The sequence below is a fragment of the Erythrolamprus reginae genome, chromosome 8, assembly GCF_031021105.1.
Source record: "Erythrolamprus reginae isolate rEryReg1 chromosome 8, rEryReg1.hap1, whole genome shotgun sequence".
Classification (NCBI taxonomy): Eukaryota; Metazoa; Chordata; class Lepidosauria; order Squamata; family Dipsadidae; genus Erythrolamprus; species Erythrolamprus reginae.
Genome location: NC_091957.1, coordinates 22,798,734 through 22,814,534, shown reverse-complemented (window position 1 = coordinate 22,814,534; position 15,801 = coordinate 22,798,734). Strand labels below are relative to the sequence as shown.

General features: G+C 46.0%; 1 protein-coding gene across 1 annotated transcript in view; it reads left to right on the top strand.

The window, feature by feature from the left end:
* LOC139170761 (solute carrier family 2, facilitated glucose transporter member 5-like) overlaps positions 1-15,801 on the top strand; it is a 28,610-nt gene extending 12,809 nt beyond the window's left edge. The window contains exons 7-12 of the mRNA XM_070758267.1: positions 542-729; positions 3,752-3,862; positions 5,004-5,105; positions 12,122-12,197; positions 13,388-13,515; positions 15,481-15,801. Of these exons, the coding sequence (XP_070614368.1) occupies positions 542-729; positions 3,752-3,862; positions 5,004-5,105; positions 12,122-12,197; positions 13,388-13,515; positions 15,481-15,729 (854 nt within the window). The 3' untranslated portion in view covers positions 15,730-15,801. The remainder of the gene's footprint in view (positions 1-541; positions 730-3,751; positions 3,863-5,003; positions 5,106-12,121; positions 12,198-13,387; positions 13,516-15,480) is intronic.

Sequence of the window (15,801 nt, the reverse complement as noted above, 5' to 3'; positions counted from 1 at the left end):
ATATGTTTTGTTTGTTGTGTTTGTTACTTTGAAAAAATCAATTAAAATATTTCACACACAAAAAAAAAGAATTTGGATTGTTGTAGAGGATCACAATTCTCTATTATTTTGAGGATGTGGGCTGGGTTTTGACCATTGGCGTAGGTCTACAGTAATTCCTCGCTCCTTTGCAATTCATCTTTTGCGGATTTGCAATTTCACAGGTTTTTTCAAAGGGTTTTTTCAAAGGGAAAAGAATGCTGGGGCAGGGACAGGGGAACGCCGGGGCAGGGGGGAGGAACTGCAGCGGCAGCCTACTTCAGCACGGTAACTGAGAAAAGCTGGTCTCTCTCAGCGGTCAACAACAGTGGATTGTTAACAATACAGGGATGGTTTAAAGTCCAAATACTCGTTAAATACATAAAAAGTATCTTTCGTCTACTTTGCGGAAATTCGTTTTTCATGGGTGGTCTTGTAACGCATCCTCCACGAAAAACGAGGGATCAGTGAACTAACATGTTTTTTGGGGGGCATCCTTTTGCTCATTATTTTCCCCCTGCAGTCTTGAGGCTCCTACGAGCAAAGGACGACGTCCAAGAAGAGATCGAAGAACTTCACCAAGAAGACATAGCCGAGTTGGAAGAAAAAGGACTGAGTCCGTTGAATAGGCTTTCCTACCAAGGTCTACGGAGGCAAATGGTTTCTGTTATCATCTTGATGGCTGGTCAACAATTCACAGGAGTCAGCGCTGTAAGGTTCAGGCTGGGGCTGGCTTGAGAGGGAGGAGAAGGGGGGCTTATTTTGAGGTCTGCTCAATGGCCATTTGGGTTTTCCACCCTGTTCTGCCTGGTGTGACAGCGGAGCAGTGATTATGGTCAAAATCAAACATACCGACTTAAGTTTCAGAGACACCAAAATATATTTCCTTAACAAGTTGGCTGAGAACCGCAATTACTGCAAAATAATGTCTGTTTACTGACAAAGAGTTGGAGTTATTTTCAATGCCAATAACAAATGTCCAAAACCTCCCAAGGTTTGTAAATAATGTCTCTGAACTGGACTGAAGCAAGGGTACTCACTCTTTTTTTTGCAATAGCTACAGTTTTTCATAAAACAATTGTCCAAAGGCTGGATTTCTCCAAGGAAGCAGGGATGTTGGTTGAGAGAAAACTCTGGATCTGCTTCTCTTTCTCTGTTAAACCACAAACGATAACTCCTGCAAAGAACACTCCCATAAACCTCCCCTCTTATGCATACTGCAGAATTCCTTATTACTCTCAGCTGTGATCAAATCTCCTCCTGCATCAGCGTAGCTACTCCTGTCTCCCCCTAATGCTGCACACCCACGCATTGAGGATGGGGTCATTAATCACCCCTTCCTCATCCGACCTAGACCAGGCCCTAGCTGGGGGTTCCACAGGCACTGCAGGGGCCTCCACCTCTATTGCTCCAGCACCTTCAGCTTCCATCTCTCATTCCCCCTCACTGGCCGAATCCTCTGATGGCCATACAGGTCTCCGATACTCGGATGGACTCAGCTCATCTGGTTCAAAATCTGTTACCAGAGGAGCTGGCTGTGGTCCAACCACAACACACCTTGTCCTGCTGCAAACCACCAGACCCCTTCAAGAGATCTGGGAGGCTGCGATGACCCCAGTGCCCATCCCACCATGCCAGGCAGAGGTTGCTACTTACCACTGCTACTGGTGCGATATTCAGGCAGCTTCGGGTTGCCATTGATGCGCATGTGAGAGAGATTTCGGCCATTTTTATTGCTTCTGCGCATGCACAGAAGCGAAAATTGCCAAAATGTCATGTGCGCAAGCATCCCCTCACAAGATTTTGCTTCCTGCCCATGCGCAGAAGTAAAAACAACCTGGGACGCATTAGTGTATATGCAAGCTAAGTGTGGCTGCACATGCAGTGTAGTGATCTCTACCACTGTGCTGTCCTTTACTGTACCGGTAGCAACTGCTACTGTGCCCGAGGTCAAACACAACCCTGTTTGCGGCTCTCAAAATGAAATGGAGTTTGACTCCTTCTGAAGAAGGAATAATTAAGAAAATTTTGGACTGTGCGGAGGTGAATAGAAGGACAATGTGAAAATTAAAGATAAGGAAGACCCAGAAGAGTAGGGATGAAATTTTATGATTGGATAGAGAATGCACACACACAAAAATTGAATTGAATTAGAATACAGTGGTCCTTCTACTTAAGAACTTAATTCGTTCCGTGACCAGGTTGTTAAGTAGAAAAGTTTGTAAGTAGAAACAATTTTTCCCATAGGAATCAATGTAAAAGCAAATAATGTGTTCAAACGCATTAGGAAAGAAAAAAAACTCGGAATTTGGGTGGGAGGAGGAGGAGGAAGAAGAGGAGGAGGACAGTCGCTGCCCAGAGCGAAGGGAGCGTTTCTTTTCTTTGGGCGCTGGCAAAGGTTTATTCCCTCTCCAAATGCCCAGAGAAAGGAAAATGCTTCGTTCGCTCTGGGCTGCCAAAGCCTCCTTAAGCGCCACCAAAAGGCTCCTCTGGCAGCCCAGAAAAGCCTGAGATGGCCGGGATTAAAGGGGGAATGGCAGGAAACTGGCTGGGCCTTCATTCTGCTCTCAAATTTCCTGGGAAATTTTTCCGGGCTCGGATTCTGAAGTAGAAAATGGTTCTTAAGAATAGGCAAAAAGATCTTGAACACCTGGTTCTTATCTTTAAAAAGTTCTTAAGTAAAGGTGGTCTTAAGTAGAGGTACCATTGTAATTTTTGTTTTTAAAAGGAAAAATAGAGAATGAATTATGGGAGATCCAGATAAGGAAACTAGGTTTTCAGGAGGCAGCACTAAAGGAGCGGCATATACCTAAAAGAAAGAACTGTACACATAGAAATGATTAATAATAATAAACTCGGGGGTAAAGTGTCAGTCTGTTAAATGAGAAAGGGATTAAATTAAGGTTCACTCAGGGAAGGATAAAGAAGGAGGAGGAGGAAGCAGAAAGGCAGAAGGAGAAGAGGAGGGGAGGGGAGTAGTAAGGGGAGAGGAGGAGGAAGAAAGTAGAGGGGAGAGATCAGGCGGAAGTTCCTACTTACCGCCACCACCGGTGCGATGCGTGCACAGCTTTGACTCGCTGGCGTATACTATTATTTTTATTTATTAAATTTGTATGCCGCCCCTCTCCGTAGACTCGCATGCGTCCCAGCAAGATTTTGCTTCTCCGCCTGCGCATGCGCTAGAAGCAAAATCTCGCGAGAGGACATCCGTGCATGAGATATTTCTGGTATCTTTTTCTTCTGCGCATGCACAGAAGCAATAAAATTGGTGAAATGCATGCATATGCAAAAGCAAAATCTCGCTGGGACACTCACGGACACATGCTGGCAATGCAGAGCTGCGCATTTTTGCTACCGGGTAGCTACACGATACTGGGAGAAGTGGAGTAAGAGGGAGGGGAGTGTGAAATGAAGAATAACATATAAATCCATAACATGAAATTGACTTTAGAATGATGGAGCGGGGAAAGGGGGGGTATAATTATGTACATTATTGATATATTGATATATATTGATATATTGATATATTGATATATTTTTTAAAAGAAGTAAAAAAAATTCAAAAAATATTTCAAAAAAATTCAAAAAATAGTTCAAAAAAATGCAAAAAATAGTTCAAAAAATGTTTCCATTTTTAAATATTTTTTTTTAAAAAAGAAGTCTAGTTTGACACCCCTACCTCAGAGGGTCTTTTGAACAATGGAATTGTTGGCGGCGGTATTTCTCTTTCCAGGTGCTTTTTTACTCCGAGAATATCTACAGATCCAAGTGGCTGAACGGGTTCAAAGCTCGGCACATCATCATCGTAATTTCCATCTTTGTCTTACTGACCTTATTATTTGTGGTGAGTTCTCCAACCTTCGGTGTTCTGTCTGGGTTTTCCCAGACCTCCACACCCACTGAAAAAACAGCCAGACACTCTGGTAAAATCCCAAAAGTATTTTATAGCAGGAAAAAATAAGCACAAAGGAAAACCTGTCTTCACAGCAGACAGGTTACAATACGTTACAACAGGGTCCTGATGTCCAGTCAATTTCACAAGCTTCTTGCTGGCACACCCCCCCAAGGTTTCAATAGTCCAAGGCACAAACCAGGATTGTAGCCACCAAAGTTCACAGACAGGTCTCACGAATCTCCAAGATAAAACTCCACAAGCCAGGAAGGGTGGGGCCGCCTTTTATCCTTTCCCAAGCACCACACCCAAACCCAGCTGTGACCTCTAATGCTGGAAATACCTAGCCAATTGAGTTCGTCTCTGATTAGCTCTCCTGTGTCGCATATCTATGATGTCATGAGCATCTTCCCCCAGGGAATCCAGGCTGCTTGCTGGGGAGAGCTCCCCCTGGTGGAACTCTGGCTGTCCTTCTTCTTCAGCCTGGGATTCCGCTTCCTCGTCAGTCTGCACCTCCTGGTCCTCAGCCTCTCCCTCTGAGCTGGAAGCCGACAGCAAATCAGCCATTCCCGGAGGGGTCCCAGGCTGAACCACAACACTTCGGGTTTCTGTCGATGAGGCTTCCTCTGTTGTCACTTCCGTTCAAATCCGGCAGGGTTTTCCGACTAGAAAAGCATCCAGTCAGAGCTGAGGATGCTTCTCGGATGAGAAGCGAAACGCCTTTGAAGAAAAACCATAAAGCCCAGTTACCTCTTGAGAAAAAATAAAATACCTTTATTTATTTATTTATTTATTTATTTATTTATTTATTTATTTATTTATTATTTAGATTTATATGCCGCCCCTCTCCGCGAACTCCGCGAACTTTGGGATGTCCATCGCTGTAAGAACTGGGAAGACCATTAGCAGCTAGTTACGTCTGAAAAAACCCCCTACATTTTGAGTATAAGAATGATAATAAAACTATCAGCCTCTTTTAGGGAGGAAAAACGCGCATCTTATACTCCAAAAATACAATATGTATGGTTTTATGTTGGAGAAATTTTTTTAAAAAATTATTTTTTAAAAAAATCTTGGATTTTCTACCCTGTAGAGCTATACCGTCGACAGCTTGGGCCGGAGACTCTTAATCTTGGTGGGCTTTGGTGTCTGTAGCACCTTCTGTGTCCTGTTGGCTATATCTCAAGAACTTCAGGTAGGCAATCGGAACGTCTTCAAAAATCATGGAAGCCTGCTCCCTCCCCCTTCTTTGGGGGGGAAAAAATCCCAACCCAACAGGCCGATTGCACCCCAATATTTGGATTTGAGACGAGGGCTCTGTTCTTAAAATATGAAAATTGATCCCAACAACAAACATCAGGGTTGCGGTGAAGTTATTGAGGGTGGGGGGTTAGTCAGTGATTGACTCCTACGGGTACGGTCAGGTACGCAGAACCGGTAGAATTTTTTTTTCTTTTTTTCCCTTCTAGGCTCTGGGCATGATTTTCCTATTGCAGTTGAATGTGTATAATTTTAGAAGAGCTGTACACTTCATATAGTAGATCAGTGTTTCCCAACCTTGGCAACTTGAAGATATTTGGACTTCAACTCCCAGAATTCTGGGAGCTGAAGTCCAAATATCTTAAAGAACTCGCTGGAGGGAGCTTGCCTGTGTCAGTTGCAAAGCCAAAAGACTCTTGAAACGCCTGGAAACACCGAGGCACCTGGGGTGGTGGCCAGTGGGAGTGGCTGCTGTCTTGGGGGGAGTGCCCAGCAGAAGCTTTAAAGAACGCGCTGGAGGGAGCTTGCCTGTGTCAGTTGCAAAGCCAAAAGACTCTTGAAACGCCTGGGAACACCGAGGCACTTGGGGGGGTGGCCAGTGGGAGTGGCTGCTGTCTTGGGGGGAGTGCCCAGCAGAAGCTTTAAAGAACGTGCTGGAGGGAGCTTGCCTGTGTCAGTTGCAAAGCCAAAAGACTCTTGAAACGCCTGGAAACACCGAGGCACTTGGGGTGGTGGCCAGTGGGAGTGGCTGCTGTCTTGGGGGGGGAGCCCAGCAGAAGCTTTAAGAACATGCTGGATGGAGCCTGCTTGTGTCAGCTGGGTGGGATGGGAGGACTACATGGATGTTTGGACCTGCTGGACGATAAAATCACGAAAGAGAAATGAGAAAGATGGAACTGGTTGCTTGGGAATTGGGACATTGCTAATATGAACTTGCAAATGACTATCATTGTCTGTCCCTCCCCCCTCCTCCCCCCCTCCTGACTTCTGTGCACTTCTATGCACTTTATTGAAGATCCACGCCCCCTAGTGGACCGGCTGGGGAAAAACAGCAGCTTTTTAAGACCTTTTTAAACTCCTTTAAGATCTAAGACTTATTGAAGCCAGACAAAGACACTTCACCTGGACCGACTGACTAACCGATGATTAACTAACTAATAATTAGTATTAAGATCTGACTTTTACTATTTTACCATTTTTACCATGTTATACTACTAATTATTAATCTTGTGAATTTTTCTATTTCTATTTATATGTATTCATTTTATTAGCTTTTTACTTATTACTAATTTAATCTTTTTTTAATATTGGGAGGGTTCGCTAATTAATGGATGATTGGAATGGAGTTAATCTTGTGCATGGAATGAATGATTGGTATGAGTGTGATGGTTGGGGTGGGTGGGAGTACAGTATGGATGAGATGATTGTGAGTAGTATGAATGATAGGTTTGGCCCACCTGACGCTCGGGAGACAGGAGAGGAAGGGGCACCGATCTCTGGGGTGGCAGAGGGCTGGAATATCCCTGTGTTGCTGGGGAGAGGCAGATACGGTGGGGGCCACAGAGTTAGCCGTTCCAGGGGAACGAGAGACCGTTGCTTAATAACGGTCCCTTGTTCCGGCTCTGTGAGCCCAATCTTGGGTACTGGTGATGAGTGTAACTCTGGCCCTGGACTCAGGTTGCTGCTGCTCAATGCCAGGTCGGTAGTAAATAAAGCTCTCCTCATCCGGGATCTGATCCTGGATGAGGAGGCCGACCTGGCTTGTATTACTGAAACCTGACTGGGCCCGGAGGGAGGTGTCCCTCTCTCTGAAATTTGCCCAGCCGGGTTTCAGATATGGCATCAACCTCGACCCCAGGGAAGGAGGGGAGGAGTGGCTATTATAGCCAGGGAGAGCCTTTGCCTGCGTAGACTCATTGCTCCGGAAATTGCAGGTTGCGAGTCTCTCTTGCTGAAGTTGGACTTAGGGGTTCAGGTGGGCTTATTTCTCACGTACCTGCCTCCCAGCTGCGTGTCAAAAGCCCTGCCTGTGCTACTCGAGGAGGTAGCCGGGTTGGCGGTGGAGTTCCCCGGACTCATTGTCCTGGGGGACTTCAACCTGCCGTCACTCAGCGAAACCTCTGGGCTGGCACAGGAGTTCATGGCCACCATGACAGCCATGGACCTGACTCAAGTAATACAGGGTCCGACTCACGAGGGAGGGCACGCACCTGACATGGTATTCCTTTCCGAGCAATTGAGCAATGGTCCGAGACTAAGGGGCTTAGAAGCGTTGCCTTTGTCATGGTCAGACCATTTTCTGCTACGGCTTGACTTCCTGGCTCCAATCCTTCCCCGCAGGGAGGCAGAACCAATGAAGATGTTCCGCCCCAGACGCCTGATGGACCCAGAGGGCTTTCAGACGGCGCTTGGGGTTATTCCAGAGGCACTTGTCCACAGTTCGGCGGAGTCCTTTGCTGAGGCCTGGAACAGGGCTGCGGCAGGGGCTCTTGACCGGATTGCGCCTTTGCGACCTCTCCGCGGCGCTAGACCCCGTAGAGCCCCATGGTTCAACGAGGAGCTCCGGGTGTTGAAACGCCAAAAGAGACGTCTAGAGAAGCGATGGAGGAAGAGTAGGTCCGAATCTGATCGAACACTTGTAAGAGCTTTTATTAAGACTTACAAAGTGGCGCTCAAGGCGGCAAGATGCGCGTACCATGCCGCCTTGATTGCATCAGCGGAATCCCGCCCGGCTGCTCTGTTTAGGGTGACCCGCTCCCTTCTTAATCAGGGGGGAGTTGGGGAGCCCTTGCAGAGTAGTGCCGAGGAGTTTAACACGTTTTTCGCTGATAAAGTCGCTCAGATCCGGGCCGACCTCGACTCCAATTGTAAAACAGAGTCGACTGACAACGAGTCAGTCGAGGTGACTGGGGCACGTACTTGTCCACCTGTCTGGGAAGAGTTTGATCTGGTGACACCTGATGAAGTGGACAAGGCCATCGGAGCTGTGAGTTCTGCCACCTGCTTACTGGATCCGTGTCCCTCCTGGTTGGTCTCGGCCAGCAGGGAGGTGACACGGAGCTGGGCCCAGGAGATTACCAACGCTTCCTTGGGGAGGGGAGTTTTTCCATCACTCTATAAAGAAGCGCTTGTGCGCCCCCTCCTCAAGAAGCCCTCCCTGGACCCAGCCGTACTTAACAACTATCGTCCAGTCTCCAACCTTCCCTTTATGGGGAAGGTTGTCGAGAAGGTGGTGGCACTCCAGCTCCAGCGGTCCTTGGAAGAAGCTGATTATCTAGGTCCCCAGCAGTCGGGTTTCAGGCCCGGTTACAGCACGGAAACCGCTTTGGTCGCGTTGATGGATGATCTCTGGCGGGCCCGGGATAGGGGTTTATCCTCTGTCCTGGTGCTCCTCGATCTCTCAGCGGCTTTCGATACCATCGACCATGGTATCCTTCTGCGCCGGTTGGAGGGGCTGGGGGTGGGAGGCACTGTTCTTCAGTGGTTCTCCTCCTACCTCTCTGGCCGGTCGCAGTCGGTGTTAGTGGGGGGGTCAGAGGTCGGCTCCGAGGTCTCTCCCTTGTGGGGTGCCTCAGGGGTCAGTCCTCTCCCCCTTGCTATTTAACATCTACATGAAACCGCTGGGTGAGATCATCCAAGGACATGGGGTGAGGTATCATCAATATGCCGATGATACCCAGCTTTACATCTCCACCCCATGCCCAGTCAACGAAGCGGTGGAAGTGATGTGCCGGTGCCTGGAGGCTGTTGGGGCCTGGATGGGTGTCAACAGACTCAAACTCAACCCGGATAAGACGGAGTGGCTGTGGGTTTTGCCTCCCAAGGACAATTCCATCTGTCCGTCCATTACCCTGGGGGGGGAATTATTGACCCCCTCAGAGAGGGTCCGCAACTTGGGCGTCCTCCTCGATCCACAGCTCACATTAGAAAACCATCTCTCAGCTGTGGCGAGGGGGGCGTTTGCCCAGGTTCGCCTGGTGCACCAGTTGCGGCCCTATCTGGACCGGGACTCATTGCTCACAGTCACTCATGCCCTCATCACCTCGAGGTTCAACTACTGTAATGCTCTCTACATGGGGCTACCTTTGAAAAGTGTTCGGAAACTTCAGATCGTGCAGAATGCAGCTGCGAGAGCAGTCATGGGGTTACCTAGGTACGCCCATGTTTCACCATCACTCCGCAGTCTGCATTGGCTGCCAATCAATTTCCGGTCACAATTCAAAGTGTTGGTTATGACCTTTAAAGCCCTTCATGGCATCGGACCAGAATATCTCCGAGACCGCCTGCTGCCGCACGAATCCCAGCGACCGATTAGGTCCCACAGAGTGGGCCTTCTCCGGGTCCCGTCAACTAAACAATGCCGGTTGGCGGGTCCCAGGGGAAGAGCCTTCTCTGTGGCGGCGCCGGCTCTCTGGAACCAACTCCCCCCGGAGATTAGAACTGCCCCTACTCTTCCTGCCTTCCGAAAACTCCTTAAGACTCACCTTTGCCGTCAGGCATGGGGAAACTAAACATCTCCCCTGGGCATGTTAATTATACATGGTATGCTTGTGTGTGTGTTTGCTATTACATGGGGTTTTCTTAAATCGTTAAATATTTTAATTAATTGGATTGTTGTGACTGTTTTTACTTGTTGTGAGCCCCCCTGAGTCTCCGGAGAGGGGCGGCATACAAGTCCAACTAATAAATAAATAAATAAATAAATAAAATCTTCAAGTTGCCAAGGTTGGGAAACACTGTAGATAATGTATATTTTTGTGTGCCTGTGTGTAATATGTATGTACACACATAGCATATATACATAAAATTAAATACTGTAGTATATTTTGGATGTTCAGTAATAGTAAATAGAGAGGGAAATTGTATCTCTTTGAGGCGAGGAGAGGCCAGGCCCCTAACCCTAACCCTTGACATGAGTGACGTCAAGTTGGCCACCTTTAAGCCAGTCACATGACCTTTAAGCCATTCCCCGGTCACATGATTGTCAAGCCACTCCCACCTGGTCACATGTCTGGCAAGCCACACCCACAAAATAAGCCACGCCCCATAGTGTGGTAGTAAAAAAATTTGCAGCCCTTCACTGGCGTTAGTTTGTGTCTTCTGAGCAAATGTGTTTTGTCCATCACTTAGATTGTCTCAAATTGATTGATTGATTGATTGATTTAATATATTAAAGATATTTATGTGCCACCCAACTGCCGAAGGACTCTGCGCGGCTCCCAACAGATTGGGAGGACCAATTTCAGAGGGTCTGAGATAGCAAAGTGTGGGGTCATCCTCCTTTCCTTATAATGACCCCATAATCCACTGTGGGGTGGATTTCTGGGCAACTGAATGGAGCCAGCATAATGTTTTACTCGCTGGATGCTCTACCTATCGCCGCTGTAGAGTCTTGTTCGGCAGATATATTCTCCATGTGCCCAAAGAGAGAAATATTTGCCTCTACCTAGGATCGAATCCACAGCCTCCTGACTGGGAGGCAAGAGCTTCACCTCTGGGCCACTGGGCCACTCATAGCAAAGCGTGGGATGCGCTCCCTCCACAATCGCATAATTTCTGGCAACTCTGTTGTCCTGCTGGATGGACCTTAAAATTTGACATTTTATGAACCAGTGAGATAGCCGGGGTGGGAGGGGGGGGAATACAGGTATTTAATCTATATAAATAAAATGCAAATGTTTGTTCAAAATCTTAAATCTCTGAAAGTTCTTCACTGATTGCTTTGAAATTTTGACACAACATTGCATTTGAATACACACATGTTTTTATATTTGATTCATCTATTTATCTATTTATCTATTTATCTATCTATCTATCTATCTATCTATCTATCTATCTATCTATTTATCTATTATTTATCTATTTATTGGATTTGTATGCCGCCCCTCTCCGAGGACTCAGGTTGGCTCACAACACGTCAAAAAAACAATATAATAATATTGTTAATATTATTATATTATAGTTAATAATAATATCATAACATATATTATATAGATGTCACACCTGTGACAGGTAAAAACATACAGGTGCTTAAAAGGGGGCCTTCTTCGCCAATTGCTTTGAAATTTTGACACAATGTTGCCTTCGAATACATGCATACGTTTAGATCTACACATGGATTGTTTCTCACATAGACAATTATATGTTGCGTGTTAGAGTCGGCAAATCAGACAAACCAGACTGAGCCACAACAACACGTGGTGGGTATAGCTAGTAGTAGTAGTAGTAGTAATAGTAGCAGCAGCAATAATAATAATAATAATAATAATAATAATAATAACAACAACAACAACAACAACAACAATGTGGTCCCCAAGGTCTTTGGCACGCTGGGCACAGTGCCAAAGGATCTCAGCGGACATTTGAAAACCATCGGAATTGACAAAATCTCCAACTGTCAATTACAAAAGGCCACTTTACTGGGATTGGCAAACATAATTCGCTGCTACATCATGCAGTCCTAGGTGCTTGGAAAGCGCCCGACTGGTGATGAAATACGAAATCCAGCATAGTGATCTCGTCTGCTGTGTTGTAATGATGATGATGATGATGATGACGACGACAACAACAACAATAATAATAATAATATGATGATGAAATATGAAATCGAGCAGTGATCTTGTTTGCTGTGTTGTATTGATAATAATTATAATAATATAATAATAATGTGTTTATGTATAATTGTTTGTCTTAAGTGTTTATATGTTCTGTTTTTAAAGTATATATTTCAATTAAAAAATATTTTTAAAAAAGTAAAAAATAAATTTGGGGGCTCCATTGCAGCCATAGGTCGAGGGCTACTGTAATTAAGATTTCACCGTTCAGACCTTTGGTTTATAGTTTTCTCCTTTTTTAAAAATACGATCCTTGTTCGTTTTAATTGCTCTTGTGTTTTTTGGAAACACGTCCTGCAAATTGAATAAATAAATATCAATAAACTTCCTCCAACAGACGACGATTTCCTGGCTGTCTTACGTCACGTATATTTTCATGCTCATCTTCCTCATCGGACACGTCTTAGGTCCAGGTAGGGCATTTTCATCTGGGGGGCAGGGGGTAGGGCTGGGCCCCCACCCACTGAGGCGGAGGATAATTGGGGGTGGGCCCCTCTGACTGCCATCTTTCCCTCTTCCTCCTCCTCTTTCATCCCCTCCCCATCTCCCACCTTCCCCTCCCCTTCTTTCTCTTCTCTTCCTCTTCCTCCTCTTCCTACAACTCCCCCCACACCCCACCTCCTCCCCTTCTTCCTCCTTCCTTCCTTCTGCTCTTCCCCTTATTCCTCTCCTCCTCCTCTCCTCTTCCTCCTCCTCATCTTTCCCTTCCTCCTCCTCTTCCTCTCCCTTTCCTCTCCCACCTCCTCATCTTCTTCCCATTCTTCCTCTTCTCCTCCTCTTCCCCTCTTTCTTCTCCTCTTCCTCCTCTTCTTCCACTTCTTCCTCTTCTTCCTCTCCATCACCCACCTTCTCCTGTACCTCTCCTCCTCTTTTCCCCCTTCTTTCCCTTCTTCCTCTCCCTTCTCCTCCTCCTCTTTCGCCCCTCCCTTCCCCTCCTCACCTTCCCCTCTCCTTCTCCTCAGTCCCTTCGTTCTCTTCTCTTCCTCCTCCCACTCCTTCCTCCTCCTCTTCTCCCCCCTCTTCTCTTCCTACTCCTCTTTCCCTTCTTCCTGCTTCTCTCCTATCCACCACCTCCTCCTCCTTTTCTTCCCCTTCTTCTTCTTCTCTTCCTCCTCCTGTCCTTTTCTTCCTCCCCAATCCTCCTCCTCTTCTTCCCATTCGTCCTCTTCTCTTCCTCCTCCTCTTTTCCTTCTTCTTCTTCCTCCCCCTCTCCTCCTTTCCTCCTCTTTCCCCCTTCTTCTTTCCTTTCTTCCTCTTCTCTTTCTCCTCCTCCTCTTCCCCTTCTTCCTCTTCTTTTCCTCCTCTTCCTCCTCCTCTCCTCTTCTTCCTCCCCCTCCTTCCTCCTCCTCCCCTTCTTCCTCTTCTCTTTCTCTTCCTCTTCTCTTCCTCTTCCTCCTCTCCTCCTCTTCTCCCTCTTCTCTTCCTCTTCTTCCTACCCACCCCCACCTTTTCCTGCCGCTATCCTTCCCCCTCCTCTCATCTCCTCCCTCCCCTTCTTTTCCCCCCTTCTTCCTCTTCTCTTCCTCCTCACCCCTCCCCTCTTCCTCCCCTTCTTCCTCTTCCTCTCCTCCTCTTCCCCCTCCTCCTCTTCCTCCTCCTGCAGGTCCATTACCAAATATCATCCTAGCTGAACTGTTCCTCCAATCATCCAGGTCAACGGGACTTGCCCTCGGGTGTTTTATCCATTGGTTTCTAAATTTTGTAACTGGGGTTGTGGTCCTTCAGGTGGAGGTGAGTGAATCTGAACACACACATACACACACACAAATATATATCCCCAGGAATGTTTTCAGTCATCCAGGTTACAATTCTCCCAAAAGCGTTTTTTCAAGAGGCAACTCAACTTTCTTAATCCTATTTGAAGACCATTGTTATCTCTCTCCTTCTGACCCTTTGAGTCTTAATTTTTTTAAAAAATACCCTTTCAGTCTACTAAGAGTGAGGGTATTTTTTTAAAAATTAACCTTGCTTTTTAAAACCTCCATCCAGTTCGTTTTCCATTTTCCCTTAACAACAAAAGGAACAGAATAGAATAAGGAAGAGGAGAGAATATGGAATAGAATAGAATAATGAATAGAATAGAATAGAATAGAATAGAATAGAATAGAATAGAATAGAATAGAATAGGAGTGTGGGGTGGAAGGAAAGGGAAGAGAAGAGAATATAGAAGAAAATTCCTATTTTGACCACTTCTTGTCTGTTTGACAGGAATGCTGTAATCCAGCTGTGGAGGGATCCTGAGATGCCATAGGATTAGATTTTTAGGAGTAGTTTGTCATGGACCACTGAATCAAAGGCTTTGCAGAAGTCGATATAAATTGCATCTTTAGATTTTCCTTGATCTAGATGAATTGTCCATATGTTTGTGCAGTGGAGGAGTTGACAAAGTTGAAGAAGGCTCGATTAGCTTTGGTGCACAGGAGGTTTTCCTCTTGATTGCTGTGGTAGTTGAGACATTCTGCTTTTATTTGATTGCATATGCTTTTATATCATGTTTTGAAGTTGGCTACTTGTCCTTTTTTTGTTTTTCCACTAGAGAGATTTTTTTCTTGTTTGTAATTTTCTTATTGAGATGGGAAGTTTATTTTTCCTGTTTGTGGTAGATGTTAGTGGTATGTGAAGTCTGATAATTACTACGTTATTTTCGTTTCAAGCAAGAATGTGTTGTAGAGAACATCAGTAGAGCTGCAGTCAGAGAATAGAGTTTGCCCGGGTCCACCTGGTGCACCAGTTGCGGCCCTACTTGGACAAGAAGTCTTTGCTCATGGTCACTCATGACCTTATCACCTCGAGCTTCGACTACTGCAATGCTCCCTACATGGGGCTACCTTTGAAGAGTGTTCGGAAACTTCAGCTCGTCCAAAATACAGCCGCGTGAGCAGTCATGGGCCTCCCAAGAAATACCCATATCTCACCATCACTCCATGGACTGCATTGACTACCAATCTGTTTCCAGGCACAATTCAAAGTGTTGGTTCTGACTTACAAAGCCCTACATGGCATAGGACCAGACTATCTCCGAGACCGCCTTCTGCCACACGAATCCCAGCAACCGCTTAGGTCCCATAGAGTTGGTCTCCTTAGGGTCCCATCGACCAAACAATGTCGGCGTATGATTGATTGTGTGCTTGTTTTTTATATATCGGGGTTTCTTTTTTGGACTTTTTAACCTAAAACTGTAATTTAGATTGCTAAATATTAGATTTGTTACTATGTACTGTTTTTACCATTGTTGTGAGCCGCCCCGAGTCTGCGGAGAGGGGCGGCATATAAATCCAATAAATCTAATCTAATCTATGGGAAGAGCCTTCTCTGTGGGGGTGCCGGCCCTCTGGAATTGGCTCCCCACGGAGATTCGCATTGCCCCCATCCTCCTTGCCCTCTGAAAGAGTTTAAAAAATCATCTTTGCCGCCAGGCCTGGGGTTCCTTAGATCTTCACCCCTGACCAATGAATGTTTTCAATATGATTGTTGAATGATTGGTTTGATAGGTTTTCTTTTAGCTAGAATTTTAATGATTGTTTTAATGTATTATTAATTGGATTCATATTATTGTTCTGTTTTTGCACATGCTGTGAGCCACCCCAATTAAATAAATAAAAATAAGAGATGGGCTTCAATGAGTTCATAGTTTGCTTTTTTGAAATTGAAATTTATGCTGACCGCTGTCACTTTTTGCTCAATTTTTCCCTCCAGAGCAAGATTGGGTCCTACAGCTTTCTACTCTTCTCGCCTCTCTGCCTCGTCTCCTTCGTCTTTATCTTTAGGACCATCCCTGAGACCAAACAAAAGACTTTTCTGCAGATCCGGAACCTCCTGGCCATCCAGAGAATCAAAGTCCAGGGGTCTCATCGGACCTCCAATCCATTCCGAGGGCTGAACAGAGGCAGGCCTAAAAAACCCAGGACCTTAATGTCCCAAGTCCCATCCGTGCCTGCAATTTAAAGATGGGGGCCCTTTCGTCTCCCGCTCGGTTGCGGTTATTTCTACTTCTCTTGTTTGGAATTTTAAAAATAA